The following is a 17,624-nucleotide window of genomic DNA, read 5'->3' as shown; positions in this document are numbered from 1 at the left end:
ATGCATAGAAATGACAAAAGAAATCTTCACTTGCATCAGGTGCCTTACAGTAAAAAAGCGTAGCAGTTATTATTCATTTTCCTATTTAATTTTCACGTTCTTCTCATTTTGGTCTGTTCGTGAGTGCCTGATCAAAATTTAAAAACAGTTTTCAAAATAATGGATTTCTGGTAAATAATTGTTTTAACCGTAATTAGACGCCCAAAATTAACACACTTAATACACTACGCAGGTTGTTCAAGTACAGGTTGTTCTTTTTCACGCAGGCGCTTTCTTGGACAACTAAGTGGGGTCCCCGTGAAAGATCTGCGGAATTCAAAATTTCAAAACAAACCAGAGGTCCGTTCTTTTGCAAGTGCGTGTTGTTTACTTTGAGCTGGCTGGCTTACACAGACGTAACCCTCATTTTAAAGCAGTTAAATAATGGACGCAGAGGAAGAGCACCGCTCGTGTGCCGACGTGAAATCTGTAGATCATCACCCTAAACCGCCGTCTATCAACGATTTCGTCGTGCTGAAGCCCATCAGCCGCGGGGCTTTTGGCAAGGTCTACCTTGCACGGAAGAAGTGCAACGCACGCGTATATGCCATTAAGGTTAGTAGGTTTTTAACCTGTGCTTATTCTAAATCATTAAAGGGAGATCTAGCTTACTTAAATGCACATTTCTTCTGCCTCATAGGTGATGAAGAAAGCCGATATGGTGGATAAAAACATGACAAACCAGCTGAAGGCAGAGCGAGATGCCCTCGCTTTGAGCAAAAGTCCCTTCGTGGTTCACCTGTTTTACTCCCTTCAGACAGCCACCAAGATCTATCTGGTAACGCCCAGAGATGAAAAAATAGACTCGCGTTAAACATGTTAATGACCCAGTTTATTAAGTCATTGTTTATGCTTACAGGTAATGGAATACCTCATTGGTGGAGATGTCAAATCTCTCCTTCATATCTATGGCTATTTTGACCAGGACATGGCTGTAAAATACATCTCAGAGGTCGCACTGGCTTTAGACTATCTCCATCGTCATGGTATAATTCACAGGTACTTTTACAGTGTATGCAAATCTTGCACTTTCATTCAATTTGATAGACGTTTATATGCATTTTTGAACTGTAACTTTATTTTTTCCCAGAGATCTGAAGCCAGACAACATGCTCATATCCAACGAAGGCCACATCAAATTAACAGATTTTGGCCTTTCTAAAGTCAAGCTGGACAGAGGTTTGACTTCCCAGCAGCTTTTGCACATTATAACCATCACCTTTAGAAATATTATTAATAGTTCCTTTACCTCTGTGCTTTCTTTGTTAGAGCTGAGTCTTATGGATATCCTCACTACCCCATCTTTGGTTAAACCCAAGAAGGATTATTCCCGCACGCCAGGCCAAGTCCTCTCTTTAATCAGCTCCCTTGGATTTGTAAGTGAATTCAAATCACTTCACATGCAGGAAAAGATGTGTTGTTTTGTGTGTGTTACATAATTCCTCTTTTTCCTTTATTCTGTTAAACACAGAATACACCAGCAGCAGAAGGCAAGCGTCACTGCAGCGCTACTGTGGTGTCCAGTCCCATGTCGTGTGGCAAAATAAAACCAAGGAATAAATCTCTTGATTCTCCTGTAATGAAGAAAATAGATCACCTGTCTTCACCTGCTCGCTACCCTTGGAAACTGAGTATGTCATCAAGGACATTTTATTTTTGATGGTTGATTTATTTATTTTCTTTTTGCCTACATTATGTTAGAAATGTTACTAAAAAGGGGAAATAATAAGGGTTCCTGTTAAATACATGCTTTAAAGTTGGTAACAAAATGGTTATCAATATACCATGAAGTTACCACATGAAAGCATATGATGCAGATTTTTAAGTGATAGGTCATTATTAGCTGATGCTGTCAGGCTGTAGTAGACAGCCAAGAGGTATCCTCTTGGCATTTTGTCATTCTTTATTCATGTGGAAAGACGAGTTATGCTGACAATGAAAATGTATGCTAATTTCGCCTTTTGTTCAGTTTTTTTCTTCTAAATTTTATCTAATATCCTTATAGGACCAAAGAGCAATGTGTTTAGTCCTCATAATTTGACAAAAAATCTGACTCCCACGTTGATGAAGACCAGGAGCAGGTTTCAGACGATGAGTGCAGGCAGCACTACTGACACTGACGGTGGCACCAGTCCACTGTGGGAGTGTGAGGAGGTAAGTGGATTTTCTTAATTCTTATTTTTATCCATGTGTAATTAAAGACCAATAAAGTTTTTTGGCTTGGAGTTTCCTGTTCATAAAGTGTCTCACTCACATTTCATTGCATATTGTGACTTTTTTTTTCTTCAGAAAGAGAATGAACACATGAATGACCAGAACGGGAGAGGGCGATCTGAGTTGAAGGTGCCCAAAGAGGACAGTCCGCCCACAAAACGGGACACTTTTTGCTTTTCTGATAAGACCTCTTGCAGTCAATCAAAAAAGTCAAATGAAGCTCATCTTGTAGAAAATAAATCCCATACGAACAACCAGGAGTCTGTCTCCACAGCTCAGGAGAATGTTTGTCAATTAGCAGTTCCCTCATCTGTGAAGAGAACATTTTCAGATTTACAAAGAAGTCCAGAGACGCCAGAGATCCGAGCCAAAAAGAGAAACACAGACTACAAAAGGTTCTATGAGATTCCTGTGGAGACTGAGAGGTTTCACACCGGCTTGACTGGAACATTTTCCACCATCAAAATAGGCGACTTCATGGTCTCCACTGAGGGGATCGGGGCAACTGAAGAGCGGGTGCCGAAGCGCTCCAGTCCCGTTGCTGTAGCCAAAAGTCTGTTTTATGAACTGGAAGAGCCGGTGGAGGATGTATTTGAAGGTGGAGCCAAAGACCTGTCACACACGAGTTTCACGTCACCACTTCCTGGGACAAGTGACATTTGTAGGAACCTGAGCATGGACTCTGACGGGTCTATGCACGAAATGTCTTTCACTATAGACAGCCATCCATCCCTCCAGCCAACTGAGCCTGTCAAACACAGGAATTCATTATCACCAGAGGAGGACAAAGAAAGTAAAGACTCCTTCTATACTGCATCACTACCAAAAACTCCTGTGGCCACTGTTGAAACACCTAAACTTGGTCGTTTTCTGGGGAGAGATGAATCTCGCTGTTCCTTTGCGAACCGACTTCCTGAGCTTGCTTGCAGTGATGTGGAGTCCCCTTTATTCCTCAAGCCGCGAAATGTCGTGGCCTTCCGTAGTTATTGTAGCTCCATTAATCGGTCCAACGTGTCCGGGGTGTCCCGAGTTAGCATTGGATCTGTGGAAGCTATGGACGTGTCCACAACGGCTTCTTATAACGCCGCATCTGGAGCTGCAACACCAGTGCAGAAGAGACCCAGCTCCAGTGGTTCTCTCTATCAGGTAGGCACGGAAGGACGAGGAATACAGCAGTCTGCATAGCCCCAGAAACGCAACCTGACGCTCTCATTGTTAAGTCAGTATTTTTATTTTTGTGCTCTACTAGAGTAATTTTGCTTGTCTCACAATTTAAAGCAATTGCTTTTTTATCTTATCAACTTCCTGTCCTCTGACTTTAAGTTGACTTTCTTCTAATTGGTTGCCCCTCTTCAACTGAAGTTCGAAGGTCTTCTACATAACTGACAATGACAACCGCTTTAATAAAGTTTGGCAGTCACAGGTTACATTTATGATTCAATAAAAGGCAGTTCTATAGGATTATGTACATATTAATGAAATTAATGCTTTTGTCTTTCTTCACCTTTCCCTTTAATTTCCTCAGACTCCTCAGCCCATGTCGACCTCTCATACCCCTTACAGGACTCCAAAGAGTGTCCGAAGGGGAGCACTGCCTGTTGAGGGAGCACCGATTTTAGGAACCCCTGACTATTTGGCTCCAGAGCTTCTTCTGGGAAAACCACATGGTAAGAGAGAGAAATCTTCAAAAGTTCTGTAACAATGACAAAGCCAAAGTCAGTCAGTCTCAGTCTTGTTTTTACTGAATAGTTTGCTTGACATTGTAGCTCTTGTGACAGGCACTCTCTTTTAGTTTCAGGAAGTGGTCAGTGTGGTAAGTTTTTAACATTAATGTTTCTTTGCAAGCAAGCTTGCATGTTCCCCGGCCTGCTAATACGCTGTAGGAAATGAGCGGATTCCTGCCCCGTTTCCCTTTCCCCGCTGTTTCTGCCCTTTGGATCGGTGAACAAACTGTGGGCCTAATTAAAGGGGAAAGGGATGGTGGTTCAAGTGTGTGATTCAAAATGTTAAAGCATTGGGTCTTTCAAGTCTCTTTTAACACCATTGTGCCAGCAGGGGAATCAGATTAGCTGTGGCTGATGTGCTTTTAATTTGGCAAAAAAGATTTTCTTCTTTTTGTTCTTATAAATCTATAGAATTTGAGCAATTCTGACACACTGTCAATGCACAGTGGCACTGGCATCACACAAAATGTCATCTAATAATAACTTATTGATCCGCCATGCTGTTATTAATTCAAATGTTAACACTTTGAGGGCAGTGTCTCCTGTCAGTTGCACAATGCCATTTTGTAGCTTGATCGCTGCTATTTGACTTCCGTGACATGAATTTATTCATCTATTGTCTTATTCGCTCAATAGTAGAGACCTATAACTGTAATCATGGTTTTAAGTCTGTGCAGCTATCGAGAACTAAAAAATAAGTCTTGAGAAGCACAACGTTTGTAGGCTTGTAAGGACAAATCTCAGGCACCCTGTTTATTTTATCCTTAATGAACTCTGCTTGTTTGAATTGACATCAAATTTTAATACAAACGAATCCTAATGATTTGTTTTTAGGTTTTTGTATGTGAGAATGAAAGAATGTTTTCTTCCCCAGTACTCAGTATCTAACGTAGTCGCTGCTTTTGCCACTGCAGTACAGTTAGTGTGCACTCTAACAGAAATCACAGGGAAAAGTGAGGCGTTTGAGGCCCACGGCTGTACAAAAATGTGACTATTCCTTCTTCTTTTGTTGTTGTTGTTGTTGTTGTTGTCGTCGTCGTCGTCGTCGTCTACCCGGGCAGACTTCATGGTGGACTGGTGGGCGCTTGGTGTGTGTCTTTTCGAGTTCCTCACAGGTGTGCCGCCATTCAATGACGAGACGCCCCAGCTGGTCTTCCAGAATATTCTGAACAGGGGTGGGTTTGCTCTTCTCGTCCAACCCTCAACCACAAAACCATCTAAAATATGTAACTCATTAAGCTTCTTCTCGATTACCAACACACCTACGTTACTATCAACTATTGTAGATATACCCTGGCCTGAGGGGGAGGAGGAGTTATCTGTAGACTCCAGGAATGCCATTGAAATCCTGCTGACCATGGACATGACAAAGCGCGCTGGCTTAAAAGGTAGAGACCACCTTTCAAAGTAAAAGACCAAAAGAGAAAGAAACAATTGACTTTATAAATAACTATCCCATGAAGTGAAAATTTTAACAGTATTTGTCATCCAAACAGAAATAAACACATCAATAAAAACACAAATTATTATATTTTTTTTAAAAATGAATAAATAAGGAAAAATGTAATGTAAATACAGAAAATTCACCCCATTTTAGAACAGATTAACTTAACATAAAATACTTATACCGACTTTAGAAGTTGGAAGTTAATTTGAACCTATGTTCTCAAAAACAAAAGAAGAAGAAGAAATGGGTTGTTGTGTGTTTTGCTGTTTGTCATTTGCCTGTATTTTCCATTAGAACTGAAGTGCCACCCCCTGTTTGACGGTCTGGACTGGGACAACCTGCAGAACCAGCCGATGCCTTTCATACCTCAACCAGACGACGAAACCGACACCTCTTACTTTGATGCGAGAAACAGTGCTCAGCACATTGCCGTGTCCGGCTTCAGTCTATAGAAGTTGTTCTCTCGCTCGAATGTTTGACGTGAGAGTGATTTTTAAACACTTCAGACCATTACCTTGGATTTCTGCAAGTAAATGCGAGGTAAAGATGTGGATTAGGGTGGCTTTTCCGTTCACTGTTGTAATATTGTTTTTAAAGAAAACATTTTACATTTGTGCAATCAAAAAGGGCCACTTAGCTACAAGAAATATCTTTTTAATGTTAGCACTACTGCGTTACATTACTCTACTAGCAAGGCACCCCTTTATCTGCTGCTTGATTTTGTTGTGATGAGGATGTTAAAGTTAATATGCTCCATTTTCTGTTGTACTGGTACTCACTGTCATGTTTCAGTGTTGAAGAAAAACATATTCATAAATAATGTCTTATACTGTATGTAAATTTAGTGTAGCGTTGTTTCAAGACAATACTGTTACTTTATCCCAGCAGGACTGTTATTTTATGTAATGTTTCTAATTTTGATTGTTGTATCCACTCAGTTTTCCACACTACTGGTTAATTCTTGCTACATGCACAATTTTATCTTAACTCTGAGGAAAAAAGAAAAAACAAATAAAACCTGTTTGTAACAAGATGTGTGCTTTGAGTATTTTTGCAGAATTTTATTTGGAGAAAAATCTCAACTGTACACTTCTTAAAGAAATTAAATGTGAAGGGAATACCGGGAGATGAGCAGTTACACAAGGTGGGCTGGACCAGGCCATAAAATGGTATAAACCCAGCAATAGGACTGGTATCTGCTGCTTTTTGTGAGGTGGTCTGCCACCCTACTGCTCATCTACATGTACACTCAGAACTAAAAGATCTGTCACTTGCACCCTGTTCTCTTCACAGATGAGAGCAGGGTCACACTGACCACATTTGACAGATGTTAAAGAGTCAGGTGAACGTTAATCATCTAACATGACCAGTTCAGTGATGGTCTGGAGAGGCCCATCCAAAGCTTGACCGGCGAACCACTTGTACTCTGAGTGCTCTTATGTATTTGGGATGAAATCCTCAAACCCACAACTGCTGCTGGTGTAGTGGGCAGAGTGTAAGCAGTTGTAGCTGGCTATAGTAGATTTATTGTGAGGTCTCAGGTAACCACTTATTTGAAATAAAGTGGACAAACCTGCTTTGTGAAAACTTTATTTCAGGCTGAGATTATCACATGCAAACACCACTCTATCCACAGGCAGAGAGGGTGAGAAAGCCTTAGTACATTTTAGTAGAAAGGTAAACTATTGCATTTTTTTTTCTTTAATTAAAACATAATAGCGCTGGAAAGATCAGTGCTAATGCAGATGCCATACTTTGTAAATATGGCATCATATTACACAGAGATGCAATTAAAATATTGCATTTTTGTTTGGACTGTACAGCTATTGTATACAATTTATATGGAGCTCGCTGCTCTGCAAACAAATCACGATTACTATCATCCCAATGAAATTCTTCACACATTAAAATGAACCAACACAGAAAACAAAAATGCATAAACGACACAGACGGTGACAAACATTATGCATTAGTTATCGGATATCAGATTGGAAGATTTCTGCTGATTCATGGCTCACTAAGTAGTACAATTAGTCTGAATTTGGTCCAGAAATGCAAGGGTTATGCTACAATAAGAGAATGTAAGAAATCATAATGCCTACAGTACAAAATACCTTGTAATGCTGAGGCACTTCTTCTATTTAGAAACTGAAGTAAAAACCAATCTGAAGTGATGTGCAGACTGATATGTAGTAAAATCGTTGATGAAAACATCCTGAACCTGGTCTGACCTACACACAAACATTCACTTCAACAGAAACCTCACTTTTACAACTGAAAGCTGGCCAGCAACGTCTTCATTGCAACTGTTGCTAAAAGCAATAAATATTAACTTAGAATTAAAAAGAATCTCACATATCAGTACATTAATACATTCAATCCTCATTTCTACAGTAATTACAATATTTTACTATAGCAGCATTACCTGGGCAACTAATGAAAGTGAATTGTGGACATTTCTAGTAACATCAAATGAAACCTTATGCTGAAAATGCAGATTTATGTGCAATAATATCTCAGTTATGGAAATAATTGAGACGCTACTCTAAAGCTGGACTCAGACCACTTCTTACAGAGAAAAAAAATCCAATACAGTAGATTCATCTTGAAACGGTTGGATAATCACAGACAGCAAGCCCATACTTTCATCTTCCTTTGCGACTCCACATCCACGCTGCAACGCGCCTGAGAGACTGCTTCCTCTCTCTCGTTAGTTTTAGGGGCCTTCTTTATAGTGCAAGAGCTAATTACTGGGCCATGGGTCTAAGCAGGGGAAGAGTTACAGCCATTAGCAACCCATCCATAATATTTTGGGGATTTGTTATTGTCGTGCCCACGGTGATTTAAGGTGTCACTGGGTTCAGTTGATTCGTCTTTAGGAGAGAAAAAAAGAAAAAAAATGAACTTAGTTAATATCAGAAATATCTGGAAAGTGTGGGACACTTTACGAAAGCAAAGACTTTTTTTTTTTTTTTTTTTTAAACCTTAAAGTCAGACAATCTTTTAAGCACTTTATAGCAAAACCACTGTAGCCAAAGAAATGGAGTGAACCTCATATGAGTCAATACGATTTTAGTAGGATTAAAAAACAAACCAAAAAACTTCCACTCACTCGTCTTTATTGTTAACGACCGAGGAAAAGTCTGTTAAGTGCAGGTTGTGAATTTTCACATAATTTTGGACTATGTGTGTTGTCCACATATTTCTTACCTTCTCCTCCTCTGCAAGTATAGGCGGATAAGCCACTGTACCACAAATGGCCATATAAGAGCAAAGGCCAAACTGGTTGGTGAAATGTCAAAAGGCCACCAGGACGGTTTCTAGGAGGACAAAAAATACACATTTCTATTCCAGGTGAAACTTGTTAACTCCTAATAATGAACATATGGTTTAAATTAATTGAATCAGCTGGAAATTCAGTAGATTGTTTTCAAAAATTTAATGAAGACTGCAACTGTTTACCTGACTCCTATTATTCACTGGGGGAGATGCATAAGTAGGAGACAGAGCCACTGATCTTGCCTGCCAAAAGAAAGAGTTCATAATCTGTCATTATGGGTACATTTAAAAAGAAAGAACTTATATTTATTTTATTAGTGATTTATAAAGCAATTCGCTTAACCTTTATGAGATTTAATTTAAGAAACTATTTTATTGAGCTAGTCTGTTTTTTATATTTGTTTGCTGTCAAAGTGATTTCCCAGCTTTTGGGATAACTGAAGTATATCTTATCTTAAATTTCTCAAGCCACATAGAAATCTATATATTACATATTTTTGATATTGGGGGTTTTTTTCCATGGGTTTTTTTGCATAAATTTTACTTCCTTTTGTAAATGTTATGTAAGCGGAGCAGTTAGCGGATTCCAACAAGCTAACTTTTAAATGAATGTCCTTTGCAAACTCCTTCTAGGTAAACAGTAAGCATCAACAGAAGCTGAAGGTTCTTTGTGTCCAAGGTCTGGACCGTGGCTAAAAAGATATATATATATATTTATTTGCTTTATACACGCAGAACTCATCCTGTGCTACATCCTGAATATGATACAAACTTCTGTTTGTTTTCTTAGAGTCATCTCTCCCAGTAACTGTTATTTCAGCTGCTTTTCCACTTCATCTACAAATCTGCAACATCTCTTTCTCAGAAACTCTCCCATTTCTTGTGGGAGTTACTGGCCTTATCCACTTGCAAATAGCCTATAAGTCCTTATTATTCCATGTCCTTTTCCACTGGCACCAAAAGACGGTAACAGGTTAACCTGCACTTTCCTCATAATGACAGACTTGCCAGTTTTGGATGAAAAGTGTCTGTCAGGCAGTGTTAACTTTTTAATATTGGAGTAAATCAAAATATGGGACATTATCTAAATGTGTGAGACAGGATGGAAATGAATGATATTCAGTCCCACCTGATCGTCCTAATGAATTCAATGCAGCAAAATATGGCCAGATGCATTTCATCTACCTCACATCAATGGCGAATTACAAATGACCGATTAACTGAGCATGTCTGTTTTTGGACTGTGGGAGGAAGCAGCAATACAAAGAGGAAACCCGCAGAGGCACATGGAGATCCTGCAAACTCCACACAACAATTGCTAACCACTGCACTGCTCTTTTATGTCAATAGTCTTATTAAGACAAAGTTCTTGGTTCTTGAAACAAAGACCAGTTCTTATATATTATTTCTATGAAAAATCCATGTAGTTTAGCACAATTCACCACTACGTGCATCATATTTGAATTCAGCTCTTCAAACTGTTGCCTTTCACTTGTTTTATTTATGTCACTATGACCACCTGTGTTTCCCTTCCCTGTCCTAATGTCACTGTGTATAAAGTGTAACTACTGCTGTTTGAACTGCAGCCAATTTTGGACAGGAGACTCTTGCACAAGAGATTTTACAATCCCAGTTTCCTGTTAAAATAAAATACACATAAAAAGAAAACTGTAGCATTATGATAAGAAAGCACCTACTGTTTAGAGAGGTTACTTAGTTAGCTTCAAGTTTTGTTTATCTTGACTTCTTCATTATTTCACAATAAGTTATTATCCTGTCACTAGCCAGCTGTCCAGTCCTGTAGCTGATGCTACTTTATTTAATATATCACTGAAGAGTTTATTTAATATATCACTGAAGATAATCAAAATTGCCTAAACATTATATAATGAGTAGTACAATCAAATTCCATTGCCAGCTCATTTTACTCACCATAGATAGCTTAACATTGCTCTCAGCCTTGCAGTCTATAAACCACAGAAAGCCACCACGAGTAGTTTAATCATTTGCTGTATAGTTCTAAGTTTACATATAGTGTAATTATGACAGGAAATTTTGATTTAGGTTTAGTCATAGTTTTTTGACTAAAATGTCATAAGATTATGTGTGTGTGTGATTATAGTCGCTTAAATCTAAAGCTGATTTAGTTAAATAAAACAAAACGTTGTAAAAGTTTGCCGTGTTTTTACAGAGGCGAGCTTCTCCACATGACTTACAAAGTTTTTTCCTGACATCAAATGTGAAATGTGTCCATATGCGTAGTCTAGTCAAATATGCATGTCTGTCCTTACTGCACTAGATTCATTTTTAAAGAATTATTATTTTTAAATAAATTGTAAATCAATAAATGTCAATAAATGATGAATAAAATGAAAATAAAATAATAATGACATTTTTAAAAAAGGCAAAAAATAAAAAAAGAGAAAGCGAGCTTACGTCTTATTGGATCATTTCCAAACTCGTGTCGTCTTTTCTTTTTTTTCCCCTACACAACTTATGTAGCTCCAGGGCTCACAAAACCGTCGGGCTATGGTGGCCCGACGGGCAGGGCTGAGATAGATTTTGGTCGCCCGACCGGAGATATCGCTAGCCCCGGGACGTCGGGCTAGCGATTTTGCGAGCCTTGAGCTCTGATTGGCTGTCACCTCGCCAGACTATTTTCATCTCATTGTTATGCGCTGACAAAAGTGTATGTGCACTTTATCATAGTTTTCTCTTCATGCATTAATTTTTATTTAGCCATCGCCTTGTTTTCATCAGGAAAAAAAATTAATTAATAAATAAATAAAAGGTTGTTATTTTACTGATCAATGATCAATGACATTGACACGGCTATGTTTATATTTAAATAAAATAGTGTTATATTTAATTTGCTTATAAAGACCAGAAAGTATTCACACAGAGTGGAAAGATTTTGGGGGCACTTGATGTTATCTATTATTTTTTTCTTAGTTAAGCCTCAAAGAAGCCACGTTGTATTTTTTGTTTCGAGTCACTTTCATTATAATAACATCAGACCTGGCTTGCAGTTAGAGCCTCCAGTGTGTGCAGCCTCTCCAGGACGCTCTGCATGTCCTCCTGCAGTCTGGCCAGTGCCACGACGATCTGCTCATTCAGGTTCGCTCCAGGTGTTCCTGCACCTCCCCAGCGGCCCCCGTCTCCATCTCCAGCACTGTGCATGGGCATCTGAGATCCAGGGCGAAGGCCTGGAGACCTGGAGCCTAAAAATAGAACGGAATTTGAATAACTGACACATGCTCGGGTGTCAGCGCATACAATGGAATGGCAGTCTTTGTGACACTGAAAGGCCACTAAATGGAAAAACAAAAGCCACACAGAGCTGCCAGCTCAACGGAATCATGCTGTCATCCTTGTGATTGCATTTCATAACATTTAAATGTGAGTGTAAAACCCTGTGAATGCAGCCTTACCCCTTCCTCTTCTGACTGAAGAGCCACCAGGCACAGTCACATTCAGCCTCTGTGACATTGCTCCACCTGCCTCTCCATCTTCTCCTCCACATCTGACAACCTGCAGTGGACCCTGTACATCCTCCTGAGTCTCCCGTCTCTCCTCCAGAGGCGGCTGGAGGTGGTTCTCTTCTTCATCCAAATCATCCAGAGAGCGGTTATGCTCCGAGTTCTTCAGAAAAACAACAAGATGAGTAAAAAACAGTCCAGTTGGCTAAACCCAGTTGATATTTCTGTGATGTTTAAGTTTTTACTTGCCTCTTCCTGTCCGAACTGGTCCACAGAGTCACAGTACACCTCGCTGTCTGAGTCGCTGGTCAGGTGATTGGGTGCAGACCCAGCTACACTTGGATCTAATGTCATTACAAAGAGGGCAAAAGGGCACACAAAACTCAAGACTTGTTCTCCATTACGATGACTAGTCTGCACTGTAATTACCAGAGTGACAAGGAGGAAGTTCACTGAATTAGGGTTTTTTTCCTCAGTTTCTACAGAACCATTAATTTTCTCCATTAAGCCTGTCCCAGGAGCAGCGGATGTGTTAAGTGTTAAGATTCAATGTGTGCTGCAGCTCTGGGAATGAAGCTTAGCAGATTATCTGATCACATGGTGCTCAGACAGCTTGAGTGTTGGTGAGTCCTCAGTGACTGTTTTGGACCGCTGTAGGGATGTACTGTGGGCTGAAACAGAGCCCCATGTTGGAATATCGGTTTTCCTACCTGGATTGTGTCCGTTGAGCAGAGGCTCGCCAAGTGAACCCCCCTGGGACTTGTCGCTGTTCAGAGCAGCTCTGGAATGACTGCCATTGGTTAGATGGGTGACCCCGTTAGCGACTTTACCGTTTGACAGCGGAGCTTTTTGTCTCCTAGCTAAAGTTTTCTTCTTTGGTTGTGATGGTCCAGATTTTTTGTCTGAGGAAAAAAAATATAGAAGATAGAGGAAATCTGCATCTAACATTCTGAGAATCATTTCAGATATTCATACTCAAAAGGAGCAACTTTGTTACCTTTTCTGACCTCCCTTGTCACCATTTCTTCTTCTTCTTCCTCCTCCTCCTCCTCCTCCTCTTCATCCTCCTCATCGTCATCTTCCTCCTCCTCATCATCATCCTGCAGCGCATCTTCCTCTGACCTCACTTCCTTCTGTTTAAGCCTTGCAGGCCGTGTCTCCAGAGTGCCGTTCATTTCCATGTTTCTAACAATGCTCTTTGCAACACTATTTGATGCCATTGAATTCATCATTGTGCCAAACCCTACAGACACACATACACAAACAGAAAGAATTTTATAAGCTCACAAATACTTCCTTAAGATGTTAACACATTAAAATGAACTTAAAGTGTCCATTTCTGATTGTAAGGGGAACCTTAACTGTGGTAAGCTACAAGCAAGCTTTCTATGACTGCTAATAAGGACTCAAAGCATTTGAGCTACAACACCAGACAGGAAGTAAAGTATATCAACAGACCCGCGTGTTTACACAGTAATGTGTACTTGCCTTCCAGTTGCCTAGCAAACTGAGTCAAACGGGCTGAGCGTATAACAAGAGGCAAAAAAAGAGGTTAAACTCCACATCACAAAGTAAAACGTGTGGGCAATCCACCTGGCGAGGAAACACCAACCTGTGCTCAGGTCTGATATCTGCGCGATCTTTTTCTTTTCGTCCACCAGCTCGTAGAACGGGCCGAGGACTTTTAACAGCTCCTCCACCTCGTCAGTCATGGGCATCCCCTCTAGGATCTGAAAACCAAATCCAGAGTGAGCACAATGAGAATATTATGCCACAGTCACAAACAACCAGGAAGTGCTTTAAATTCAAAGTACCGGTATTGCGGCATAAATTATTTGGTGTAACAGGGTTATTCCTGATTCAGATGACTGTAAAGGCAATGTATCTGTGTTACTCTTCATATGGCTTGTGTCATTTGATTACACACAAGGACATGAAACACGGACAGGTTAAAAAGGTGCTTCAAGAGGTGGGAGATGGACGGCAAACGTACCAGTTTCATTTCATCAACATAAGATGACATTGCTTCTTCTTTTGACATTTCTCCAAGAGAATTCCAGGCATCCCTATCACAATAAATACATAAATAAAATAAATAAAAGCAAGCAAAAGAAGAAAACATGCACTGTTATATAATTTTATAAGGTGGAACACAGAATAGAATGTCATGTGTCAGCAAAAGTGTGTTTGAAGGCCTTTGTGCCAGTTCCAGTTTTCAGCTGAGTCAATATGGAAAGACTATTTGAGGACACCAACTAATTTACTAACTTTGGATCACAGTCTGGCAGACACTTCAACATTCATTAGAAACCGTACCTACCCATAAAACATGTGTTCATTTAGCCTTTATTTAACCAAGAAAATATCATGTTTAAGATTAAAAATAACTTTTTCAATGGTGTCCTGGGCAGAACAGGCAGCGGTGCAATCAGCAGCTGCGTAGAAACCAGGCCAAAAACAGGGCAGGAGAGTTCAAGTAACTGCCTCAAAGTCCTTTAAAATTCATTTATGAGACCAGACGCTTAACAGGTACAAACAAATTGACCTTTTTGGAATTAATCAAGTTATCTGAATCTAAACATTTAAGTGACTACAGTACTTTTTTTTAAACCCCAAATTGACAAATTCAATTTTAAGGAGAGACAGAAGGAATAAGTCTTGAGACCAAAAACAGTAACATCCTGCACTTTTTTCGACCAACCTAGTAGATTAAAAACAGCCTTGCAAATAAGAATATAGCTATATCTGAGTCTACAGAAGGACAACGCAGATCACGGTGAGCAAGGGCTTTAAGGTTTGTGATCAAACTCAATGCTTCGTGACTGACAGTATCCAGCGTGTGTAAGGACTGAGAAAACACACAGGCACAAGCCCCTCCTTGAGCGAAACTGTCCAGCTTTGTGGGTAAGAGGTCACTGATATATTTTAATGAGTCCAGAGATCACCTGACACAGCCTGAGCTTAACAGAGTGAGATTTTCATTTCTGAATATCACAAGCTGTCTTGATGTGACCGCCAGAGAATGATAAAATATGATAAAACATTACAGCAACAGGGTTTGTGTCTGGGGGACTATTCTTAGAAGTACACTGATCCACATAGATTTAAAACAAGGAGTGTGGGGAAGTGCATGCATCTTCCTGTTACACCATTAGTGCAGGAGAAATAGAGTAGAATAGAATAACTTTATTACACACATCGAGGGAAAATTGTCTTTGGTTCACCAAGCCATAAACAAATCAAACATATCATAGCAACACAGCATCTCATTATTTAGTATACTGATTGCTCTCGGCACAAATTATTCCTTTTATACCCTGAAATCACATTTTTTCCCCATAGAAGTGAGTTCTGAAGGAATCCTAAGCGCACAACCACCACCGGCCCTAACTTACCATTTCGTCTTTCCAACTACATCCCAGAAGCCAGGTCGGGGTATGTTGCATGGTCCCACAGTGGCCTGTTTATAGTAGCTGTAGAACTTGAGCATCATGTCATTGGAGGGCTGAAAGGGACCTGAGGAAAAGAAAACTCTCATCACATAAAAAAGCCTTATCCTCCACGTGCAGAGTTGTGGCTGATTTCTATTTCTTTCAAATCTGTGATGGCTTGGGGACAAAGCAAGCAGGCCAAAGTGGATTATTTAAATCGCACAAGCTGCTGCACCGCACCTGCCCGGGGGTGGCTGAGCTGGTTGAACTGGCCTGTGTGTGTATATGTGTGTCTGTGTGAGAGAAAGAGAGCTTCGAGTGAGGTGTTCACTCACCATTCGGGGGTAAACTCTTGATCACCTTCACGGCGGCATCAAACCTCATCTGGGTCAGGCGCCCTTCATCGTCCACGCGGACGCTCTCCACCTCCATCGTGTCACTCGCAGACAGCACAACAACAACAACACCTGCAAGCAGTAAACAAACTCACGACAACTGCAAAAAACAAAACAAAACAAAACGTTAAAAGCGTTTGTTTATAGCATTTATGCTAGCTCTGAGCAGCAGTTTGGTTTGTTTTCGTCTGCAAACGAGCAGACTTTTGCGACGCTAATGCGACCAGCTATACATGAAAGTTAACTGTCTACAATATGTTATGACCACCAGTAGGAGGCTGAGCCAGTTGGATATCTAGGACACAACGTTTAACGTGTGGCACAGCTTTAGCGACACTGTCGTTTCCGCTAAACGGTACCTACACTGACACACTTTGGAGAAAAAAACCGCTTAAAACCGTCGTTACTTACCGTTAAAATCACGGGCCTATCTGTTTGTCAGAAGGCGACTTGTCATTAGCCCTTGACCAGACGCCATGCACAGCACACACTGTGGGAATTGTAGTCTTATTGTTGTATATCGACGGCGCCTACAAACTCCACAATCCTCCGCGTCCACATGAAGAAAACAAACAAAAAACGTCTGTGAAAATGTGGTTTAGATATAAAAACAACATATTAAAGTCAAACGAGTGAGAAAGCTGATGAGAAGTGAAATATATAATGTTACTTCGCTCTTATGGCTGAAAACACAAACTCATGTCGCGACAGTTCGACACGCAAAACTACATATCCCAACATGCTCTAGACAGATCCATGTTTTTTCTTTTTTCCCCCTCCCTCTTCGTTGGAAGACTGATAGGTCGACAGCAGAAAAAAGCTAGAGCTCTCACTTTGTCCTTAAATCCTTTATCTTATCTGTCTGAAACACACCTTCTTCCCTAAAGCTGCGACACTGCTGAACGCGATCCTACAATAACTGCATGCAATATTCTCCTACCTAATTCCGCGTCCACACCTTGCACATACATTCTGATGTAAAGTGGACTTACATTACATATACACATTACATATACATACCCTGCTAATATATATTCCCACATCTGTATAGGTATGTATCTTTCTGTCTCTGTGGTTCAGTATGAACTCAGGGCTAGAGGTATGCTTAAAACATAAATAAAATAAATATTTTCTTCAAATCAAATCAAAATTCTTTATATTTTGCTTTCAAGTAGCCAGATGTTCTTGTATTATTATTTTTTAAGCGCTCTTCTTGAGCAAAAGTTCTCCAGGCTTTCTGAATTCTTTCTAAGTTTTTCTTTGGGTATGGGCTGCTGAGGATTTTTTTTCCTGTTCATTAAACCCCTTATAAAACTGACCTGTGCATCATTTAAGCATAAGGAAAGATGCTCAACTCAAGAGAGGACCCACTGTTGTATCTATGCATAACAGACAAATTGGTAAAGAACCAATTTTAAAATTTAAATAGTGTCTTTAGGCACTTTTTTACTTTTAGTCCCATCTAAAAAATCCCAAAGATAACACAGTTTGACAGGCATAAATAGAATTTTTGAACCAAAAACCTGAAAACTCAGCACAGTGTGCAGTGCATCCTTAAAAATTGAGGAAACTGGACAAGTGGAGGACAAAAGAAGAAGTGCTAGGCCTAAAAAGCG

At 40.0% G+C, this 17,624-nt stretch overlaps 2 protein-coding genes across 4 annotated transcripts; one reads left to right on the top strand and one right to left on the bottom strand.

Annotated features, from left to right (window-relative positions):
* Positions 1 to 369: 369 nt before the first annotated feature.
* On the top strand, positions 370 to 6,190 carry mastl (microtubule associated serine/threonine kinase-like). The gene is made up of 13 exons (XM_063483192.1): positions 370 to 594; positions 680 to 817; positions 899 to 1,038; positions 1,130 to 1,218; positions 1,309 to 1,415; positions 1,511 to 1,670; positions 2,045 to 2,193; positions 2,329 to 3,399; positions 3,779 to 3,920; positions 4,046 to 4,066; positions 5,039 to 5,152; positions 5,264 to 5,365; positions 5,719 to 6,190. The coding sequence occupies exons 1-13, from the start codon at positions 424 to 426 to the stop codon at positions 5,874 to 5,876; spliced, it is 2,562 nt and encodes an 853-aa protein (XP_063339262.1). The 5' UTR covers positions 370 to 423; the 3' UTR covers positions 5,877 to 6,190.
* Positions 6,191 to 7,000: 810 nt separating this feature from the next.
* acbd5a (acyl-CoA binding domain containing 5a) lies at positions 7,001 to 16,539 on the bottom strand. 3 transcript variants are annotated; one of them, XM_063483308.1, is made up of 14 exons: positions 16,420 to 16,539; positions 15,949 to 16,108; positions 15,578 to 15,698; positions 14,176 to 14,248; positions 13,795 to 13,912; positions 13,671 to 13,703; positions 13,180 to 13,425; positions 12,893 to 13,084; positions 12,432 to 12,526; positions 12,135 to 12,345; positions 11,722 to 11,924; positions 8,887 to 8,946; positions 8,635 to 8,744; positions 7,001 to 8,297 (listed from the first exon to the last, which is right to left on the bottom strand). In XM_063483308.1, the coding sequence occupies exons 2-14, from the start codon at positions 16,043 to 16,045 to the stop codon at positions 8,285 to 8,287; spliced, it is 1,572 nt and encodes a 523-aa protein (XP_063339378.1). In that variant the 5' UTR covers positions 16,046 to 16,108; positions 16,420 to 16,539; the 3' UTR covers positions 7,001 to 8,284. The 3 variants fall into 3 exon arrangements, with proteins under 3 accessions (XP_063339378.1, XP_063339379.1, XP_063339380.1); XM_063483309.1 differs by having other exon boundaries at positions 15,949 to 16,080; positions 16,420 to 16,537; XM_063483310.1 differs by lacking the exon at positions 13,671 to 13,703 and having other exon boundaries at positions 15,949 to 16,080; positions 16,420 to 16,536.
* Positions 16,540 to 17,624: the final 1,085 nt, after the last annotated feature.

This window comes from Pelmatolapia mariae, linkage group LG9, assembly GCF_036321145.2.
Source record: "Pelmatolapia mariae isolate MD_Pm_ZW linkage group LG9, Pm_UMD_F_2, whole genome shotgun sequence".
Lineage (NCBI taxonomy): Eukaryota > Metazoa > Chordata > Actinopteri > Cichliformes > Cichlidae > Pelmatolapia > Pelmatolapia mariae.
The sequence above is the reverse complement of the archived record's forward strand: the minus strand, read 5'-3'. Positions and strand labels throughout refer to the sequence as shown.

What these genes read in the sequence shown, in the direction of transcription:
- mastl (XM_063483192.1), top strand. Translation starts at nt 424, where the DNA reads ATGGACGCAGAGGAAGAGCACCGCTCGTGTGCCGACGTGAAATCTGTA. An exon ending in TAAAGTCAAGCTGGACAGAG is followed by an intron (nt 1,219 to 1,308) that starts GTTTGACTTCCC and finishes TTTCTTTGTTAG; the next exon opens with AGCTGAGTCTTATGGATATC. An exon ending in CCAGAATATTCTGAACAGGG is followed by an intron (nt 5,153 to 5,263) that starts GTGGGTTTGCTC and finishes CAACTATTGTAG; the next exon opens with ATATACCCTGGCCTGAGGGG.
- acbd5a (XM_063483308.1), bottom strand. Translation starts at nt 16,045, where the DNA reads ATGGAGGTGGAGAGCGTCCGCGTGGACGATGAAGGGCGCCTGACCCAG. An exon ending in CAAGAGTTTACCCCCGAATG is followed by an intron (nt 15,699 to 15,948) that starts GTGAGTGAACAC and finishes TCTTTTCCTCAG; the next exon opens with GTCCCTTTCAGCCCTCCAAT. An exon ending in ACCAGTTCGGACAGGAAGAG is followed by an intron (nt 12,346 to 12,431) that starts GCAAGTAAAAAC and finishes GTTTTTCTGAAG; the next exon opens with AACTCGGAGCATAACCGCTC.